The following is a 22065-nucleotide window of genomic DNA, read 5'->3' as shown; positions in this document are numbered from 1 at the left end:
TCATTTCACACGCTAGCAAGATTATGCTCAAAATCCTTCAAGCTTGGCATCAATAGTATGTGAACCAAGGATTTCCAGATGTTCAAGCTGGATTTAGAAAAGGCAGAGGAACCAGAGATCAAATTGCCAAGATCCATTGGATCATTGAAAAAGTAAGGGAATTCCAGAAAAATATCTACTTCTGCTTCATTGACTATGCTAAAGCCTTTGACTATGTGGATCACAACAAAATGTGGAAAATTCTGAAGAAGATGAGAATACCTGTCTCCTGAGAAACCTGTATACAGGTCAAGAAGCAATAGTTCGAACCAGACATGGAACAACGGATTTGTTCAGAATTGGGAAAGGAGTACTGCTGCTGCTGCTGCTAAGTTGCTTCAGTAGTGTCTGACTCTGTGCGACCCCATAGACGGCAGCCCACCAGGCTCCACTGTCCCTGGGATTCTCCAGGCAAGAATACTGGACTGGGTTGCCATTTCCTTCTCCAGTGCATGAAAGTGAAAAGTGAAAGTGAACTCGCACTCAGTCATGTATCCAACCCTTAGCGACCCCATGGACTGCAGCCTACCAGGCTCCTCCGCCCATGGGATTTTCCAGGCAGGAGTACTGGAGGGTGGTGCCATACTACAAGGCTGTATATTGTCCCCTGCTTATTTAATTGATATGCCGAGTACATCGTGGGAAATGCTGGGCTGGATGAAGCTCAAGGTGAAATCAAGACTGCCTGGAGAAAGAACAGTAACTAGATATGCAGAGGATACCACCCTTATGGCAGAAAGCGAAGAGGAACTAAAGAGCCTCTTGATGAAGGTGAAAGAGGAGAGTGAAAAAGCTGGCTTGAAACTCAGCATTCAAAAAATGATTCCTGTTCATTTCAGAAAACAATCAGAAAATTCAACATTCAGAAAACTCCAGGGGATACAGGACAGGGAAGCCTGGTGTGCTGTAGTCCATGGGGTGAAAAAGAGTCAAACCCTACTGAGCGACTGAACAACAACTTGTACCCTGAAATTGCTGAATTTTTTAATTAACTCTAGTAGTTTGTGTGTGTGCATGTATTATGTAAATATATAATCCTAAAGAATCTATCTGAAGATAATCATGTTATCTTTGAATAGAGATAGTTTTACTTTTTCCTTTCCAGTATGGACGTCTTTCTTTTTCTTGTCTCAACTGACCAGGTTACAACTTCCAGTATAATGTTGAGTAGCTACAGTGGAAACTATCTTCAGGGGAAAGCTTTTAGGGTTTCACTACTGAGTATGATCTTAGCTGTGAGTTTTTGATAAATGTACTTAATCATGCTGGGAAGTTTTACTTCTTCATTTTTTGAGGGTTTTTTTTTTTTTTAAATCATGAAAGAGTATTTGATTTTGTCAAGTTCCTTTTCAATGTCAGCTATGGTCATATGGTTTTTCCCCCATGTTCTATTAATGGCAGGTATTGAATAAATTGATTTTTCTACTGTTGAAATACTCTTTCATTCCTGAGATAAATCCCATTGGTCATGATGTATAATGCTTTTAATATGCTATTGGATTCAGTTTGCTAGTATTTCATTGAGAATTTTTGTATCTACCAGCTACCCTAAACCACCGCACCACCCAAGGTTACTGAAGTCTTTGTGGTTTTTAGATCTGATGGTTTCCTTCAGTCTTTATGCAGTGAGAACTGTTGGTCATTCCTTCCTTTGACTGTTGTTTTCGTTGACTCCTTTGTCCTTGAAATGCTCTTTCCTCTTGGTTTCTGAAGCAGTACACCTTCCCGTTTTTCTCCTCTCATTTCTAGGTGGTACTCCACTTCCACTGGCGATTCTGATCATCTTTTTAAGTGTATTTCTCAGGGATCCTTTGGAAGATCTCAGTGACTCCCTCCACATCCACCAAACTTCTTCGATGATTGTTATTATGCTCGCAATTCCCAAGTCAGTGTCTTCCAGATAAGGCCTCCTCTGATCTATATTTGGAGCTATCTTCTGAATGACTCCTCTGGAATGTCTTCCAGGGAGCTAAATAGCCCCCAGGACTCAGAGGTCTTTCATGCCTGGGCCTCTGCTTACCTGTGCAGGGAACTTCAGGGGCATTTCAATCTTAAGGAAAGAGGTACAGCATTCATTTCGTTTCCTCTGGATCCTGAATCCCAGTTACGTTGGTTTCTAGCTCTTCATGCTTGAGGGAATTCCTTAGTCTTCTCCTTGTGTCTCTCTTTCTTCATTTGTAATGTGGGGATAATACTTGGTATGAAGGTTAATGATAATGTATGTAAAGGTCCTGACTCATATTAAGTTTTAAATAAATAGCAGCTATTTAGTATTGGTCAGACATGAGTGGATGACACCCAAGGGAACAGAAAACAATACTAGCTGCTCATCATTTCTTCTGACACTGATTTATGCTTCCGTCCATTTTTATTCTGGGTGGAACCTGAGCAGCAAATACCAGATGAAGAGTACTAGAGCCTTGCTGTAATAATTCTACTGGCTTCAATCTAGGGATTTATCACTATTACAAGATCATCTTTTGTTTTAATAATTAAGCCTCTTTTGGTTAGTGATCCAAAATTGAATGTCATTCTGCTGTATGGAAAAGTGAAAGTGAAGTCGCTCAGTCGTGTCTGACTTTTTGCGACCCCATGGACGGTCGCCTACCAGGCTCCGCCATCCATGGGATTTTCCAGGCAAGAATACTGAAGTGGGCTGCCATTTCTTTCTCCAGGAAATCTTCCCAAACCAGGGATCGAACCCGGGTCTCCTGCACTGCAGACAGATGCTTTACTGTCTGAGCCAGGAAAACTCTATTAATTAGTGTGCTTTTATACACTCATTTTGCCTTTTTATACTATTCATGGGGTTCTCAAGGCAAGAATATTGAAGTGGTTTGCCATTCCCTTCTCCAGTGGGCCACATTCTGTCAGACCTCTCCACCATGACTCGACCATCCTGGGTGGCCCCACACGGCATGGCTTAGTTTCATCGAGTTAGACAGGCTGTGGTCCGTGTGATCAGATTGGCTAGTTTTCTGTGATTATGGTTTCAGTGTGTCTGCCCTCTGATGCCCTCTCAACAAGGCAAAATGATAGAGGAACTCTATCCTGAAAGAGGAACTCCCCAGGTCAGTAGGTGCCCGATATGCTATGAGATGGCTGGATGGCATCACTGACTCGTTAGACATGAGTTTGAGTAGACTTTGGGAGTTGCTGATGGACAGGGAGGCCTGGCATGCTGCAATTCATGGGGTTGCAAAGAGTCGGACACGCCTGAGCGACTGAACTGAACTGATAAACTCATTGCTTGCCTTAAGGTGACCATCATCTATTCACTGATTTTCATTTATGTACTTGTTGCTTTCTATTTCATCTGTGCTTCAGATTCTGGCTTTAACATTCATGAAACAGAATGGGAAATACATTCATTAAAAATTAGATGAGAATTTGTTACAAGAGAAAGTTGGGAAGTCTCTGCAGTTAGTGCTTTGAAATGATGAATTGCTTTGTTTCAAATATTTAGACACCCATCAATGAAATATTTATTTTCATAGTTAAAAATCAGTTCAATAATCAATTATTAAAGCTCTGATAAATACTTGAAATCTTTCAATCAAGATCAGAGGAATTTTTACCTTGGAGTAAGGTATTGTAATGGAAATTTTACTGACTTTTTAAGGTTCACTTTAAAGACTAGGTGGCTGTTTTATGTGAGTTCCTTGCTAAAACCATTTTTAAATGCCTTAAAAATCACTTGGACTTGATGATTTGAAAAAATTGATAATTTTTTGATTATTTGAAAAAGATAATTTGAAAAAGTTATCTTCTCCCAGTTCTTTAACAGAAGGAAAGGGTACCCTAACTTGGGAGTGCAGTTGTATTCAAGTCTTAGTAACTTCATTCATTCATTTGTAAATTGTTAAGCGGAAGAAAAGTACAAATTATGTAAGGTCTACCTCGACACGTATGCTGTGATGAAGGGAATGATGTTTGAAATGCCGGTTTTCACATCCCAAGCTCTTCGGCGTTCGAAGAGTTAAGTCCGGGCTTTACTTGAGGCCTCAGCCCCGGAAACCCTCGGGTTCCACAGGAGCGCGGCCTCCGGTGCTCAGCCCTCGGGGCGGACCGGCCCCCAGCGGCGCCGGAACTGCCCGGCTCCCGGCGAGGGGCGGGCCGGCTCCTCCCGGCTTCGCCCGCGACCCCGCCCCCGCGCCGGCACTGCCGCGGCCTCGGCGGTAGCTGCTCCCGATGATGCAAACAGTCACTTCCCGCATCCACTCCCCACAGAGGCGGCGGAGCCGGCGGGAGCCGGGAGCGCCGCCGAGCCGCGCGCCATGGGCAACATCCAGAAGAAGCTGACGCGCAGGAGAGAGGGCGGCAAGCGGCCGGAGAGGGGCGCGCCGCGGCGGGGCCGGGCGCCAGGGGCCGGCGCGGACGAGCGGGACCGACCGCGGGCCCCGGCCCCGGCGGGCGGCGCCAACGGGCAGCCGGGCGGCGGGCGGGGCGCCGGGGAGCCCGCGGCCGGCGCGTCCCCGGGACCCGACGCGCCCCCGCCCGTGCCCTCTGCCCCGACGGGCCCCGCCGCCCTGAAGAGCCAGGGCAACGAGCTCTTTCAGAATGGGCAGTTCTCCGAGGCGGCGCTCAAGTACTCGGCGGCGATCGCGCAGCTGGAGCCCGCAGGTGAGTGAGCTGCGCCCGGCGGTCTCCCCGGCCCCTTGCGAATGGCAGGCGCCCACTGCGTCCGTTCCCTTCCTGGGAACCGAGGGCAGGGCGGATGCGGCCGAACCTCGGGGCGCGCCGCGTGTGCCCGGGGCGGGGCGCGTGGGCAGCTGCCGGTCACAGGCTTGGCCTCTGGCCCGAGCGGGCCCCGGCAGCTGCTCGCAGCCGCGTTAGCCGCGGGTGTAGGACCGTGGTGCCGCGGGAGACCTCAGTCTTCTGCTGAACTGTGATTCCGCCAATGGATTGTAACTATTTAATTAAATGTGATTTTTAGGAAGTGGAAGTGCAGCCGATCTAAGTATCTTATATTCAAATAGAGCAGCATGTTACCTCAAAGACGGAAACTGCAGTGGCTGTATTCAGGATTGTAACAGGTAAACTGCCCGTTTTTCAGCTTTGTCAACAGATTATCATTTCAGTGGGATGAATGCAGTATTTAATACCCTTCTAAGGTTTCTGCGTAAATCTGATTTTTTAAGACATTGAAGGTGCGTTAATTGGTTAACACATAAAGCTCATACATCCTTTTACATATATGAAGACAATTATAGAAGATGTTTGTGCAAACTTTTTTCATTTCTTAGCTACCACCTTAATCATAATCTTTCCACATCGATCCCAGAGTATTGGAGAAGCCTTCTGACCGGTGTCTCTGCCTCCTCCAATCCACTGTGGCGTCAGGATGACTTTTCCTGAAGCATTATTTTGTGCAGACTGTTTCAGCCTGTGTTCAGTTGCCCAGTATGCTGTTGCAGATCATTATAATCTCTGCTTCCCTGGTGGCTCAGGCGGTGAAGAATCTGCTCGCAATGCAGGAGACCTGGGTTGGATCCCTGAGTCGGGAAGATCCCCTGGAGAAGGGAATAGCCACCCACTCCAGTATTCTTGCCTGAAGAATTCCAGGGACAGAGGATCCTGGCGGGCTACAGTCCATGGGTTCGTAAAGAGTCAGACACTACTGAGTGACTAACACTTTGTCACCACACTGCACCCCGTGCCCCTCCTTCCCCCAATCCCCCCCCCAAGCTTTCTCCTCCCCTTTGGTCTGTATGTGTAATGCCCTCTGCACAGCTTTGCTTCAGGAATCTTTCCTCAGCTTCCCCCTCCTCTCCACTTTCCTTGTCACCTCAGACTACGTGGTCTTCTGTGTGGCTGTGACACTTGACTCACTCTCACACCTGTAGGCACTTATGTCACCTTCTGCAGAGGAATTTAAACTCTCTGAGGTCAGGAATTGTGTGTGCATCCCTCAAGCACAGTAGTCACCCATGATACTCAACAAGCTACATACTGAGATGGATGAATATATTTACATAAATAAAAAGTATCTTAAAAAATTTTTTTAACCATTAATTATTAAGCCTGCTTGAGGAGCCCTTTGGAAAGAAGTTACTATTTATTGTTGTTCGGTCACTAAGTCATGTCCAACTCTTTGAGACCCCATGCACTGCAGCACGCCAGGCTTTCCTGTCCTTCACTATCTCCCAGAGTCTGCTCAAACTCATGTCCATTGAGTCGATGATGTCATCCAATCATTTGGTCTTCTGTTGCCCCCTTCTCCTCTTGCCCTCAGTCTTTCCCAGCATCAGGATCTTTTCCAGTGAGTTGGCTCTTTGCACCAGGTGGCTAAAGTATTAGAGCTTCAGCATCAGTCCTTCCAGTGAATATCCAGGGTTGATTTCCTCTAGGATTGACTGGTTTGATGTCTGTGCTGTCCAAGGGCCTCTCAAGAGTCTTCTCTAGCACCACAGTTTGAAAGCATCAATTCTTCAGCACTCAGCCTTCTTTATGATCCAACTGTCACATCCGTACATGACTCCTGGAAAAACCATAGCTTTGACTATATGGTCCTTTGTGGGCAAAGTGATGTCTCTGCTTTTTAATACATTGTCTAGGTTTGTCACAGTGTTTCTTCCAAGGAGCAAGCATCTTTTAATTTCATGGCAATAGTCACCATCCGCAGTGATTTTGGAGCCCCCCAAAAGTGAAATCTGTCACTGTTCCCATTTTTTCTCCATCTGTTTGCCATGAAGTGATGGAGCCAGATGCCAGGATCTTACTTTTTTGAATGTTGAGTTTTAAGCCAGCTTTTTCACTCTCTTCTTCCATCTTCATCAAAAAGCTCTTTAGTTCCTCTTTGCCTTCTGCCATTAATATGTTACTGTTAGTGCATCTAAAAAGTAAGAAGCTGCATGTACTGGTGTAACCGTCACAATCTTCATTTACTCCTGTTGTGTGGTATAATTATTAGTATTACTCCTTTTCACTCTTAGAAGCCCTAGTTTGGACAGTGGCATACATGGACACCCTGATTATAAGTTGAACAATTTTTTTTTTTCATTGACAATATCAGTTTACATATGTGGGTAAAAACTTGCTGGTTATCTGTGCCTGCAGTTTAAAAAGAAAGTCGTGAGCTCCTTGTATTTTTTGCCAATTTTACATATTCAAATTTAAAATAAATAATATTTATATTTACTTTGGTCTGTCCCAACATCATCAACGGTTGTGCTAGCTCACAACGTTTTCAGGATTTGGGGAGTTGGTTGAAGTCAAGTTGGTAGTTGAAATCTGACATGATTGGAGTACTACTAATACTATGAAAATTGGCAAAGGCCACAATTCTGGGCCTTTTTCTCAGGAGAGCCAGCTGTTAAATGTTTGCCACTGCCCATAACTAACAACAAAACCAAGTAGATTTGCATAGTGTCAGGCACCTTGCGATTTGCAGCTGAGAACCTTTCAGTTCAAGTGTCTGTTGCCTAATACATTACCCTTCAGACGTGTCTCAGGTCTTCCTTCAGTGAGTTCAGTACACTGGTTAAAAAACAGTGGACTGACTTTATCCTTAAGTGAGATGGTGTAAGTGAGATATGGTGTAAGATGTTTTCTTGCTAAAATGTGTTGTGTTTGGGGGGAGACCCAGGAGGAAGTCACAGAGGAGACTGTTGAGACTGGAGTGGAGTTTTGTCTTGAAGGAGAGCAGGAGATTGCCTTCCGGGGAGGGAGGAGGCAGAGGGGAAATGGGTGGTGGTTTAGGTGAGGGGTCCTTAGTGAAGGGCTGTGTTCTCCGCCAAGGAATCTGGTTCTGCTGGTCAGTACCGACCTTTCTAGAAACTGACCTACTTAGATGTTTTCTTTGATACCTGACATATGAGTCTCAGCATAAGGTGACTGGGTGATTGGGGTGATTTTACTCAAAAGCAATGATTCTCAAATTCATCTTAATGCCAGGGAAACCATGATTTGCCTTGGGGGACATGTTGAAGTATGGCTGTATTGAAAACCAGTTTTCTCTTCACCTCGAAAGAAAGCCTGTGTTTTAGTTTTTCAGTTAATTATGTTTGCTCCTTGGAGAGTTGTTTGCACAGACTTTTATTACAAGTGGTAGCAGGTTTCAAACAGTGAAAAAGAAAAATTCCCTGGGAGCAAAATTTAAAATAAGGGAGAACCTATGAAATAACTTTCATAGATTTACTTGTGAAATAACTTTTTATGCATTTTTTGGGGGAAAAAGAGAGAACACTAGCACATCTTGACTGAACTTAGGCAAACATTAAGCAGATATTGCAAAAGAAGCATTCAGCATAGTTACTAGATATACAATAATTGTTCCAGAAATGTTAGAGCTTTGAGGATGACAATGGTGACATGCCAGCCCCTGTCTGCACCAAGTACATGCGCAGGAAAGCAAATGGAACTCCATCCTTTCAGGTTACAGAGGTTAACATGAATATTTGCCCCTAAGATTACTATGTTGTGCCCTATTTTTTCCCTAAATGACAAGATTAACTTGTTTTTCAGGAATTAAGCAAATCAAATATCAGTTAATTTGGCTTATTTTTAAAATAATAATTGAAGGGGCACTAGAAGTATTTAGTTTGCTCAAATTCACATCCTCTGCTATCCCCTTCTCCTACCTTCAGCGTTCCCCAACATCAGGGTCTTTTCCAATGAGTTACCTCTTCGCATCTGGTAGCCAAAGTATTGCAGCTTCAGCATCAGTCCTTTCAGTGAATATTCAGGGTTGGTTTCCTTTAGGATTGACTGATTTGATCTCCTTGTGGTCCAAAGGACTCTTCAAGAGTCTTCTCCAGCACCATAGTTCAAAAGCATCAGTTCTTCAACACTCAGCCTTCTTTATGGTCCAACTTTCATGTTGGTACATGACTACTAGAAAAACCATAAAACAATTCTCATAATTTTTTATCAGCTAAAAAATATCTTCACTGCTCCCAATCTGTCAGAGAACCTTTTTGAGTTATCTAAATACATCAAAACTCTTTCCTGGACTTTTCATTGAGAGTGTTTCGATAGACTCAAATGAATGTTGCCTAGTAATTCTGTTTCTGCTCATCTTTGCTTCTCTCTGATGGACTTGAAATTAGAAGGCCCTCTTAACTGTGTTAACTTGAATAGTTAAGCTCTTGTAAACTCTGATTTAAAAGTTCTCTATGTGTTTATGAATAAATGCACTTTTCTTTTTTTGCTTTAGTGGAATTCCCATTCATAAGCTCACATTCATTTTCAGGATTGTGGTTAAAAAGAAAAGTTTGCATTTACTCAGCTGGGAAGTGTTATAAATTAAATGCATCATCTCATTCAGCTTTAGATTCCACGCCTACCTCAGGTCCATCTTGTGGATAAATAGCTCCTTGGGCATTGGAAGTCTTTGGTAAAATGGGGATAGTCTTTTGTCTGTGACCTATATTTATAATTAGTGTTCATGTAGTTACTATCTCTTAAGCATTAAACTTAGGTAGATTTAAGACAGGGGTACAGGTGATAGATCCTGATACCCCAAAACCTGTTTTCTAGTGTTTGAGTGTTTTTAATAGACTTTTATTTTTAAAATAACTTTTACTGGTTACAAGAGTAACACATACCTATTACGGAAAAAAAGAATTTTAAATCCAGTACAATGCAGAAGAGATTGTTAAAATCATCCCCGATCCTAGTACCTAGGCAGAGCAAAAATGATTCTTTTTCAAAGAAATGATGCTAATTACGTTTAATGACATTTCTGGAACAGAGTGAGTGGTATACAGCCCAAGAGCACACTCACATGTGCAGTCAGGTATCCATACAATGTGAAGAATTATCAAGGGCTCTCTCTGGGTGGCAGGTGACTGCGCCTTTCTTAATCTGTGGTGCTTTCATCTGTGCTTGTGGTGGCAAGAGTGCGGGTCCTGAAGGTTCACTTGGGAGGGCTTTGCTGAGCGCCTCCAGTGGCTCTCTGTGATCTAAGTGCTGGGATATAGTAATGATCAAGACCAGCAATGCCCTTGGTCTCCCGTGGCTTAAGTTCAGAAGATCAGGCCTGTGGGCAGATTGCTCCCTCATCTGTGACCTGAGCGTATGAATGTTCACCCTCCAGGCCTGTTGTGACATTAGCTGTCATCTGCAGTGACTCGCACCTGCAGGTGTTGTCAGGGCTCCCTCCTTCCAGATCACTGTAGACAGGGATAAACAGACCTACTGGGGAAGAAATCATGCTTTTCCTGAAGCAGGCCAAATGTCTGATATATGGAAACTGCTCGTGCGTAAAGAATCACCAGCAAACCTTTATCCCCACTGTAGACAGTCTGGCACAGATTCTTGTTAGTGGATCAGAGAGAAGTAGGCTCTTCGTGGGATCTCTGCGTGAAATATTAATAAATGTTGGTATCGACCCATAATACTCCTTTACGGTTTCAACTGATTTTGTTAAAACTAAGAGAGTACAATAGTTTTCACTCAAATACCATCTTTTGATTGTATGCTTTATTTCAGAGTATAGTGAAGTGCATTAAGTTAGTGACGTAGCCTTAAGCAGTTACTTCAAACAAAACCAAGGAACATAACCTTGAAATATATCTCTAGTGATACTGGAAGTACTTCACAGAATAGAAAGTACACTAGAAAATTCATGACTTACAGAAATCATTGTATACCAACTTCCTCAGTTTCCTTCGGTCTATTTTTGACCGGCAGCAAGTAAATCATAATCAACTGTGTTAAGCTTTAGAGGGCTGATTTTCAAAAGGTATTGTAGGTTTTTGTGGTTCTATGCTAAGTGCCTTAGTAAGTACATAGGTGCAGATAAAATTTTCCCTTGGATCTGTCAGTAACAAGAACCTGGTGCAAAGCCTACTCTGAGCCAGTGCCATGCGGGCTCTGTTAGCCCATGGGGGTGGGGGGCGACCCTGGGATGGGGGCTTGGAGGGGTAGGCAGTGCCTGCTGCCTGGGAGCTCAGTCTCACTGGGGGAAGAGCAAGTGCCAAAGGGGACTGGTTTAAAAGAAGGGAAGTAACTGCAGATTGATTGCTCTGGGTTTGCCTTTCTGGTATGTTGCCAGGTCCCCAAGGTGAAATATTGGATATGCATGTATGTGAGAGTTCAGTCCTAACCGATATGTCGGGTTAGTATGAGTTAGGGAGTGATCTTCATAACAAATGACATGTAATATTTCTGTCTCCTTTAGGGCCCTGGAACTTCATCCATTCTCTATCAAGCCTCTTCTTCGACGAGCAATGGCCTATGAAACTGTAGAGCAGTATCAGAAAGCTTACGTGGATTATAAAACAGTGTTGCAAATAGACTGTGGAATCCAGATAGCAAATGACAGTATTAACAGGTAACCTAATCAGAGGCTGCTGCCCGAGGGCGAGTTGTTTTCTAATGGAATGAGGTTTCCTTTCTTCCCCTCCTTTCAGAACGAGGTCGAGGTGTGGACATGTTCTTCCTTATTGGCATTACATGGATGCGTGCCTTTTTTCACCCCTTCGAAACCAGATGGTTCTCACTCTCTAACTTTCTAACTATCCCATGATATGTTTTGAGTTGTCGTCTGACACCTTTATCTTTGTTTCCTGGTCCACTTATCACTGTTCAGGGAATATTATGTGTGATAGACACTTAATTTTAAAAACAGCACAGGGTATGGCTCTTCTGCGCAACTCAAGATGTACAGAATTTGATTTTAGTATTTGTTAATATCTGTGGGGTTAGAAAGGTGTTTCCAGTGATGTCATACATCAGTACTGATTACAGGACGAGATCTAAAAATGCGGCAAAGCCTGCCGTGTTGTCTTCTCCTGCAGGATCTGCAGGCGTTCAGGGGCAGCACATCTGTCAGTGGAAACATGTTTTATTTTCTCCTCGGGCGAGGGGATGTTTCATGAGCCTGCTAGAAGTTTGTGTTACCTGCCCTTTAGTAGACACTCATCTAGGATGGTGACGGCTTCCCTTGTGGCTCAGTAAAGAGCCCGCCTGCAACGTGGGAGACCTGGGTTCGATCCCTGAGTGGGGAAGATGCCCTGGAGGAGGGCATGGCCACCCACGTCAGTATTCTTGCCGGGAGAATCCCTATGGACAGAGGAGCCTGGCGGGCTACAGTTCATGGGGTCACAAAGAGTCAGACAGGACTGAGCGACTAAGCACAGCACAGGATGGTGAAATGGCAGAGTTTATGTTATGACCTGTTTACTCCTCAGGTGAGACCGGGAAAGTAAGAGCTCCCAGGTTTCCTAAACCGCTTTCACGTGAACTTTGAGAAGTTGCTACTTGGCCATGTATGATATTTTCTAATTTCATTTGTCCAAAGTATAATTTCTCCGAAGGATTTTTGTGTGTCACACTGTGCCTTGTGTGGATCTAGAGTAGCATGTCCCACACACCACACAGAAAGAGAGGAAGGGGGAAAATGACATAGGGTCTGTCTTTAAGCAAAGTAGAATGTAGCTAGAGGGGAAACAGCTTAACATAAATCACGTTATCCCCAAGCATGAACGTTAATTGATGAGTGGGGGGATCACAGAGGGGTCAGGCTGCCCTGGTCTGTGGGCTACAGCTTCGGAGAACAAGCACTGGAGGTGGTCAGTGAAGGGCATTGATTGGCCATGGAGGGGACCTTGGACAAAGCTGAAGAAGATGAGAACTCGTGTCTTACAGTCCTGCCTTACCTCCCCACCTGGTCCCACTGCACTTTGGAGAAAACTGTTGGAAAGATCTGTGTGTTGAGTGGGCAGCTTTTCCCTGGTGCTTCTTCTCCGTGGTCGCTAGGGACCTGCCTGTTGGGAAGAAAAGAAAAGATACTGGTTATTGGATCTGGAGTGGGACCCGATGGAACCCTGGGCATTCAGGGCCTGGTCTCCATCCTGTAAAATCAGGGGTGTCCCTGGGAGCCCTCCAAGCCTTTTCTCCTGCTGCACAGCCGCCTGGTTGCACATCACTTGCTGCCTCCACATGGACTCCTGAAGGCTCTTCTTCCCCGCTTTTGTCCGGCTAAGTCCCTTCTGCCCTTTAGGAGAGGACGTCGTCCCCTGATCCACCCATCTCCCCCAGCACACGTGCCCCTCAGGCTCCTCTCCCTCCCTGTGCCTTCTTTGCATATTATCTCTTTTCATAAAGTTCTTTTAGATTCATTCCACTAAGAGTTCTGGGAAGTCAGGGTTGTGTTTTATCCAGCTGTGCTGTTGCGGTACCTTGTACAGTAGGCATCCTCAGTAAAATTGTGTGGAGTGAATGCATTCTCCAGCAGACCCTGTGCTGTGGGTTTCTGCTATCAATTCGCCCATCCTCTGCCTTCGAGTCTCCGAGATGGTTGGGAAAGTAGGATCTTCTCCCAGGGTTAGAGGGTCTCTAACCCTGAAAAAAAGTGGGCAGACACCTGAAGTGTCTGCCAGAGACAAGGGGCCTGTGAAGAGGTGTTTTAGGAACTCTGGTTCATAGTGATAGACTGAATGGGTCTGAAGGGAGAAATTTATGTCTGAGAGACTGGGATCATTCATATTTCTGAACCTTCTACATTTTTTACACTTAAAAAAAATTGAAGTAAATTCACATAACAACTGAATTTACTATTTTTAGGTGTACAATTTAGTGGCCTTTAGTACACTCACAGTATTGGACAGCCACCACCTCTAATAGATCCAAAATACTTCATCCCACCCCCGCCAAAGGGAAACCCCCATTAAGCCCCCGATTTGCTTTCTGTCTCTGTGGATTTACTTATTCTGGAGAGTTCATATAATAGAAACATACAGTGTGTAGCTTTTGTGCCTGACTCACATAGCTTAGGTTTTCAAGGTTGGTCCATGGTGTGGCATGTGTGATGATGTCATTTCTGTTTATGACTGAGTAATATTCCACTGTATGGATGTGTTGCACCCATTAATCTGTTGAAGGACGTTTCGGCTGTTCCCACCATTGGCTATTGTGAATAGTGCTGCTGTGAGCATCATGTGCAAGGTTTTGTTTGCATACCTGTTTTCAGTTCCTTTTGGGGTATTCCTAGGCATGGAATTGCTGGATCATATGGTAATTCTGTTTAGTTTTTTGAGAATTATATTGTAATTTTTAGATGTACTCAAGAAGGTGCTTCTACACAGACTGACTTTTAAGACTCATTCATTTTTTTAATGGAATGGTTATTGCTTATATATCATTTTATAAAAAGGTAAGGAGGCTTTGTCTGGTTTTGGCATATATATTTTCTGTAAAATATTCATTAAAAAATTTCACTATTCCTTTTCATGAACCCTATATTTATGCTTGCTTTTCCATCTAAACAGTTTTTTTTTTGGAAAAAAAAAATTTTAACATCTATGCTTATTTTGTTTCTTCCGTTAACCATATTCCTCTTTTCCTCTCCAGGAATCTCATATGTTACATTTCCCTGTATATACTTATTTACTCCCTGGCAACACATCATCTCTTTTAAGCTGCTTCTTCCTTCCTTTCTGCTGGTAATACACGTTTTGCTTGAAAATTCTTTTTTCTAAAGCGTCTTTGCTTCTTCTATGGTGGGTGGTTATACATTATTTTTCAAAAAAAAAATTTTGCACTTAAATATGAGATGTGGCTATCATAACCAAAGATCACTGTTGAAATTTAAGTTTATGAAACTGTAGGGAGAATGTATGTATTATATTTGGCTCTATATAAATATAATTTTTTCACATAAAAAGTACTACTGAGTTAACTAATTTGAATGCATTCTACTAATTACCAGTGACTTTCTCAGTCTTGGGGAGCACCTTTTTTTAAAACCAAATTTATCCCAGACATAATTTAGTTTTGTTTTAAAATCTAAGTATGATACTTTGTGTGTTTAAAATGATGGGAAAGTGATAATCAGGGGTGGTAATCTGAATATTATTTATAGCCATTAGCAAATGTCATTAATACAAGGGTCCTTGTAGTAGATTCCATTATCGAATTCTTTCATCTTTATGCATATGAAAACACAATGAGTAGATCATTTTAGAGATGAAAAAATGCAAGGTAAGAGTATCTTAACCATATGTTAATGTTTCAAAAAGAAGCACTATTCCATTTGACAGCCACTCCTCGTCAGTTTTGGGCTTCCCAAGTGGCTGAGTGGTAAAGAATCCTGCCAGTGCAGGAGACACAGGTTTGATTCCTGGATTGGGAAGATCCCCTGGAAAAGGGAATGGCAACCCACTCTTGCCTGGGAAATCTCATGGACAGAGGAGCCTGGTGGGCTACAGTCCATGGGGTTGCAAAGAGTCAGACATGACTGAGCAACTAAGCACACACATGTACACACCCTCATCAGTTTTAGCAGCCAGTCCTGTATACCTATTTTTAGTATGCAGTTTGGGCATAGAAGTTCTAAAGTACTTCTGTTAAGTCTCAAGAGTAATAATCACTTTAGCAATTATATGAAATGTTACGTGGGGCACATTTCTTCTAGGCTTCCTAAATTTTAGTTTTATACTTTACTTTTTTAAAAAATTAAAATTTTATTGCATATACATTTTAAAATTTCTTAAACCAATTAGAAGTGTCTTCATTTTTCTTTTGATACAAAAAAGATCTAAAGTTACATAGTTTGGAGCAACTTTTAAAAGTCCTTTCAAAGACAGTTTATGTGGACAGCATGTAGCTCAAGTTGGTGTGTTTTCTACAGGAAAGTATACAAATGCATGTTGTTGTTCAGTCGCCAAGTCGTGTCCAAGTCTCTGTAACCCCGTGAGCTGCGTAGCATTTCTAAGTTTTACCTTGATGTGACCTTCAATAATATAAAAAAGCAAACTGCGTGATCAACAGAGAAAACTGATTTTCTTTTTAGGATAACAAAGATTTTGATCGCTCTGGATGGCCCAAACTGGCGGGAGAAGCTGCCGCCCATTCCTGCTGTGCCCGCCTCCGCACAAGTGCGGGCTTGGCGGCCTGTGGTAGAGACGCCCCCAGACCAAGTGGGAGATTCCTGTTGCCATCCCCAGCCAGGCATGCCAGGTAGGGGAAGCCTGCATTCATTTCTTCTGAGGGTTACTGTGAGCTGTGCGTATTATTTTCTCAGTAGAGCGGGAGGATAAGTGCGTGATATCAGGCGTCAGACCTGGGTTTAAGTTCAAGACCCTGCTCTCCCTCTGTCTAACTGCATAGTCTTAAGGAGTTGCTGCCCACGTCCAGTGTCTTCATGTATATGAAAGGGGGAGGTGTGAGTAACTCTCTCACAGAGTTATGCTCAGGAATAAGAGGAGATATGCACACAGCATACTCAGCACAACATGCTGCCTGTGTAAGCGTACAGTAACCTCTTCATAGAGTTGGACTATAAAGAAAGCTGAGCGCCGAAGAATTAACACTTTTGAACTGTGGTGTTGGGGAAGACTCTTGAGAGTCCCTTGGACTGCAAGGAGATCCAGCCAGTCCATCCTAAAGGAAATCAGTCCTGAATGTTCATTGGAAGGACTGATGTTGAAGCTGAAACTCCAATACTTTGGCCACCTGATGCAAAGAAATGACTCATTTGAAAAGACTCTGATGCTGGGAAAGATTGAAGGCAGTAGGAGAAGGGGACAACAGAGGATGAGATGGTTGGATGGCATCACCGACTCAATGGACATGAGTTTGAGTCAGTTCTGGAAGTTGGTGATGGACAGGGAGGCCTGGCATGCTGCAGCCCATGGGGTCAAAAAGAGTTGGACACGACTGAGTGACTGAACTGAACTGACTGAACCTCTTCATAAAGGTTGTTATTGTTTAATCGCTCAGTTGTTTCCGACTCTTTGCAACCCCATGGACTATAGCTCTGGCTCCTCTGTCCGTGGGATTTCCCAGGTAAGAATACTGGAGTGGGTTGCCACTTCTTGCTCCAGGGGATCTTCTCGATCCAAGCATTGAATCTGCATCTCCTGCATTGCAGGCGAATTCTTTACCACTGAGCCACCAGGGACGTTCCTAATAAAGGTTGAGTCAGCATTATTATTAATAATAAGAAAATGAATTAAGTAGCCATGTAGTTTTCATCATACCATGAATGTGGTGGCAAGGCTAGTGTCATGAAATTGATGTTTTTGAAAGAATAAAGCCTTATAACATGTACCTTAGCAGTACCTCCATCTCCCTTTCATCATAGCTGTTTAGGTCCACAACTATATCCCCACAGCGCCCATCTCAGCACTTTGCGTAGAGTGTGTAGTCAGTGTGACTTCATGCTTGCCTTCTGCCTGAAAGCCAGCTGAGGCTGTTTCTACTGCCTGCTTAGGGAGCCATGGGTGTCTTTGTTGGGCTTCATCTTGCAAAGCCCCTGAGGTTCCTGAACTGACATGTCCCGAAGGCTGGTGTTAGACCCTCACTCTTTTCCTTGCCTAGAAAGAAGAAGCAGGGAACTTCTACCAAGGCTTTTAAATGGGCAGCAGTTCTGGGGAAAGTGTGGGAATCTCTAGTTTCTAGAGTCTGTAATCAGTGGGGACTGGCACAAAGTATTTGGTCAGTAAAGGGTAGCTCTTCATTATTAATAATGTGCAAAAACTAACCATGCTGTAGATATGTGCTAGCAAGTCATGAGCACAAGAATAATCAGTTCTTTCTGTTCATATTTATTAGTGAGGCTGGATTCCACATTCCTAAAAACAGTATGGGAAGAGAAGCTTGAGGAAAAATTTTCAGCAAATTAGAGGGAAAAAATCCTCTGTAATAATCTGTTTTAGAGCTTATATAGATGCCAAGATTTATGGCGAGTGTCATTTGGCTGCATAGTGTGAGATCTTTTGAAACATGAAACATTAGGCAGAAATATTCTGTGATTTGAAATAAAGGATGAAAAGTTAATATCCTTGCCATTTGTGTGGAGGGACAAATAAGGTTATCATTTATATTCTGAGTTTATACTATAAATTCAGTGCATCTATCACGATCTTTAGATCATAGAATTTAAAGATATATTTTAAAAATTATGGATTTTCATTTTATATCTAGATACTCTATAAAGTTAATACACAGATTTAAAACTTAAAATTTTAATATTTTATGTATGGTAGACAACCTTGGTTGCAAGTCACAGAAAATCTGTTGACTTATAACTGTAAGGAGATAGTTTTGGCTCAAAGTAACTGAAAGGACCTGGGCAGGCTCCAAAATCAGGTACAGTTTGTCAGGGCTCAGGGTATGGCCAGAAGTAGAGAGCTGTAGCAGTTTTAGACTTAATGACTGCACAGATCAGTGTCCAAAGAGAGAGAGAGACACTACTGCTTTTGGTGGTATTAATTTAAGGATGAGGAAATACATTGCCCTAAAGACCTAGCTTTTTTTGGCCTGTTCTTCTGTAGGCTAAACTGTCTTGGTATTTATTCTAAGGAGTCATATGCTTATTCCTGAGCCACTCCCTGTGATGAAGAAATGCCTTGATTGGCTTAGACCCAAGTTCTGATTGGTGGGGTCAGCTTCCCTTGGACACGTGGGCTGAGTAGGAGAGGAGTGAGAACTGCGTGAATATCGAGGTACCCTTAGGAAGAAGGGAATGGATCCTGAGTGGAGGGTCATGCTCACGGCAAGATAATAGGCAACAGTAATAGCTGGGACTCTCTGATTGCCGGTAACAGAAAACCCGACCATGAATGTCTTAAGCAGAAAAGGTTGTTTATTGGCTCCCCTCTTATGAAAAAGTCCACAGATAGGATAGCTGCCCAGGCGGCTGGATTCAGGGCTAAGAGGTTATGCTTGAGCTCTCTGTCTTAGCATCTCTCTTGCTCTGTTGACCCCATTCTCAGACAGATTCTCCCCTTGTATTGCACAATGACAAAATAGCCCCTCCTTTTATCCTCGTGTTCCACAGGGAAAAGCAAGAATTACCTTAGCAGAAGCTGCCACAGAAATCTTATTGTCACTCATTGGCTCTCATAGGTCCTTCCCTGACCAATTAGCCGACTGTGGCCAAGGGAGTATAATGTGCTGGTTAGTAAAGCACAGATTATTACCCCAAAAGGTAGGGCTGGGGTGGGGTTTGCTTTGCTGAAAGCGCAGGAGCAGAGAGGGGAGGAGGTGTGGTTTTTCTAAGGAAACTTGGACTATTGGAAGAGGTCTAATTCAGGCTTTAGTGGGTTTGTTCGTTCATTTTTCACAACACAGTTACCGTTTCCAGCAGAGAGAAGGCATACCAATATGGATAAAATGATACAATCGCTTGTATTCTATTTTCTAATTTGAAAAAACTGTGTTGTCATTGTGTAATCAAATTTTTACTTGTAGCCAATTTATCTTTTTAATTCATATATAAAATTTTGTTCCATTTAGACTTTAGCTCTGTGTGGTTTGTGGTCACTTAGTTTACAGTATACTTAAAGTTTTGTAGAGGTGCTTGTATGAATAATTCCACTTTTTTTGTGTGTCCCATAGATGAAAAAGTATTTAAAACCCTTAAAGAAGAAGGAAATCAATGTGTAAAAGACAAAAACTATAAAGATGCCCTTAGTAAATACAGTGAATGCTTGAAGATTAACAACAAGGAATGTGCCATTTATACAAACAGGCAAGTTCTCTGCCACTTGCTCTATTTCTTATGTTGATATCTTTGATGAAAAAATTATAGACTGATTAATTGCCAGCTTTTCCCCATGACTGAGAATTTGGTATATACAGTAAATTGTTTTAAGTGAGTGTTCTTTTTTTAAACAAAGAAGTGAGGCCATAGGAGAGATTGAAAGCCTGAGGTATCTTGGTGTCTTGTTGCTGGGAGGGCTGACACAGGCTGTGTTAGGGTTCCTGCTCAGCCATTGCTGGCTTGGCTGGTGCTGCCCCTCCCTCCCTGGTGTGAGGCCTCCCCGCCCCTCCCTCCCTGGTGTGAGGCCTCCCTGCCCCCCTCCCTGGTGTGAGGCCTCCCCGCCCCCCTCCCTGGTGTGAGGCCTCCCTGCCCTTCCCTCCCTGGTGTGAGGCCTCCCTGCCCTTCCCTCCCTGGTGTGAGGCCTCCCTGCCCTTCCCTCCCTGGTGTGAGGTCTCCCTGCTCCTCCCTGTGTGAGGCAGCTGGTGTGAGGCCTCAGCCTCCAGAGTGGGACCGGGAATCAGCTGTCTTGCAGGCTAGTGTCTCCAGTGCCCCTTTCCTCTTGAAGTACTGAGGGCAGGGTCCGCGTCTTCTGGAGGGCAGTCGGGATGAGCCGACTGTTCCAGAACGCTGCTCACGTTATGTTGAAAAAGGTAGTTACCTGGAATACAGCGATTGGGGATTTTTTAGGGAGTAGAGAGTCTTCAGGGACAAGGACGATTAAGGTATGGGTTCTGAAGAATAGTGACTCGGCATGGGTTTTTGTAGCTGTTTCAGAAAATAGTTTAAACTTAAGTTCTCACTGTTTTGTTTTGGCACACGTTTTCCTCTTTTTGGCAACCTTCTTTTGTGAAAAGTGCTCTTACTAAACCCGCATTTTCCTGCCCTTCTCCTGTCCGGCCTCTGTGGTCTTGGACGTCAGGGGCCTCTTGATTTTCCCCAGAGGCCGCCCCCCCTCGTGCAGGCTGCTCACGTGCCTGGCACTCCCCTGTTCCCTCTCTGAGGCTTTTCTTTTCTTTTTTTTAGGCTTTTCTTTCCCTGCTGTTCTTGGGCTTCTAAAGGTGTAGATCCTTTTTTTTGCTCTAATAGCCACTGGCCCATTTCATCTTCTCCCCAGCTCCATTTACCGCCTTCCAGTTCTGAGCCCCACATCTCTGTGGACATGAGTTTGAGCAAGCTCTGGGAGCATGTGATGGACAGGCAAGCCTGGCGAGCTGCAGTCCGCGGGGTCACAGAGTCAGACACGACTGAGCGACTGAACTGACTGATCTCTGTCTCCGAGCCCTGGACCTGAGCGCCGCCGCCCTGCCTTCCGCGCTCATGATGGGTTCTCACCCTTGACCCACGCCTCCCTTGTCAGTCCATGCAGTGCAGGTGTCCTGACTTCTAAACTCTTCTAGGACTTCTAAACTCCTTGCCGTCCCCACTCCCTATCAGTCCCGCTCTGGCTATCACCAACTCCCCGTCACCGTCTGCCGCACCCTCCCAGGTGTTCCCTGCACAGCCTCGTCCCTTCCGATTCTCCACTTGGCAGCTAGAGTGACCTTCCCCAAACACAGTGAATGGGTCCGCCTCTGTTTAAAAACCCGTCGTGCATACTAAGTCGCTTCAGACCGCATGGACTGTAGCCCGCCAGGCTCCTCTGTCCATGGGATTCACCAGGCAATAATAGTGGAGTGGGTGGCCATGCCCTCCTCCGGGGGATCTTCCTGACCCAGGGATCGAGCCTGTGTCTCTCACGTCTCCTGCGTTGGCAGGTGGATTCTTTACCACTAGCACCAGCTGGGAAAACCTTAAAAACCCATCACCAGACTCCAGTAAGTGCTGGATAAAGCTCAGCCTCCTGCCAGGCCCTTCCTGTCTGGTCTCCCCCTCCCCAAACACCGCCGCCCCCCCCCACTCCCGCCATAGCGCCAGGAGCGCCACGCTCTCTGTTACTGTCGAACTCTGTGCGCTGTATGCCCTCCCTCCACCTCAAGTCTCAGCCTGGTGCCTTCCCATTGGATAATACTCACTGCGCAGTACTCTGGGCTTCAACTTAAATGTCCCTTCTTCTGGGAAATCTTCCCTGACTGTCCCTTCACTTCAGCTTCACCAGTCTGAAGAGACTCTCAGCTCTGTGTTCCCAGAGCATCCTTTACAGATTTCACTGCATTTGCTGCTTTTAACAGACTGTCTCTTCCCCTAGACTGCAGCCTCCTTGAGGGCGTGGACTGTTTTGATTGCAGTGGTATCCCCAGGGTCCCTAATTGCAAGTATTGCTAGAAAATGCCATCACTGGAGAAAAAAAAAATGTTAGGTTTCAATTGCAGCAGCTGTGGTATCGAAACAGACTTACTTAGTTATTTTCTGATTTCTATTAGCTGCCCAGATTTATGGATATGTTGTTTTTACCTTACATAATGCTGAGTTCCATTTCATTACACCAGAGCCCTCTGTTACTTGAAGCTGGGCCAGTTTGAAGAGGCAAAGCAGGACTGTGACCAGGCCCTTCAGATGGATCACGGGAATGTGAAAGCTTGCTATAGACGAGCCCTTGCTCACAAAGGGCTCAAGGTGAGGAAATCTTCGTTTTCATATGTCAGGGTCATCTT

The 22065-nt window shown here is 44.3% G+C and overlaps 1 protein-coding gene across 1 annotated transcript in view; it reads left to right on the top strand.

The window, feature by feature from the left end:
• SPAG1 (sperm associated antigen 1) overlaps positions 1-22065 on the top strand; it is an 83321-nt gene that overhangs the window by 53587 nt on the left and 7669 nt on the right. The window contains exons 10-15 of the mRNA XM_052651845.1: positions 4270-4662; positions 4976-5075; positions 11165-11317; positions 15779-15945; positions 19330-19462; positions 21901-22027. Coding sequence (XP_052507805.1) covers positions 4270-4662; positions 4976-5075; positions 11165-11317; positions 15779-15945; positions 19330-19462; positions 21901-22027 — 1073 coding nt within the window. The remainder of the gene's footprint in view (positions 1-4269; positions 4663-4975; positions 5076-11164; positions 11318-15778; positions 15946-19329; positions 19463-21900; positions 22028-22065) is intronic.

Source organism: Budorcas taxicolor, chromosome 14, assembly GCF_023091745.1.
Source record: "Budorcas taxicolor isolate Tak-1 chromosome 14, Takin1.1, whole genome shotgun sequence".
Lineage (NCBI taxonomy): Eukaryota > Metazoa > Chordata > Mammalia > Artiodactyla > Bovidae > Budorcas > Budorcas taxicolor.
This window is presented reverse-complemented; position numbering and strand designations above follow the sequence as displayed.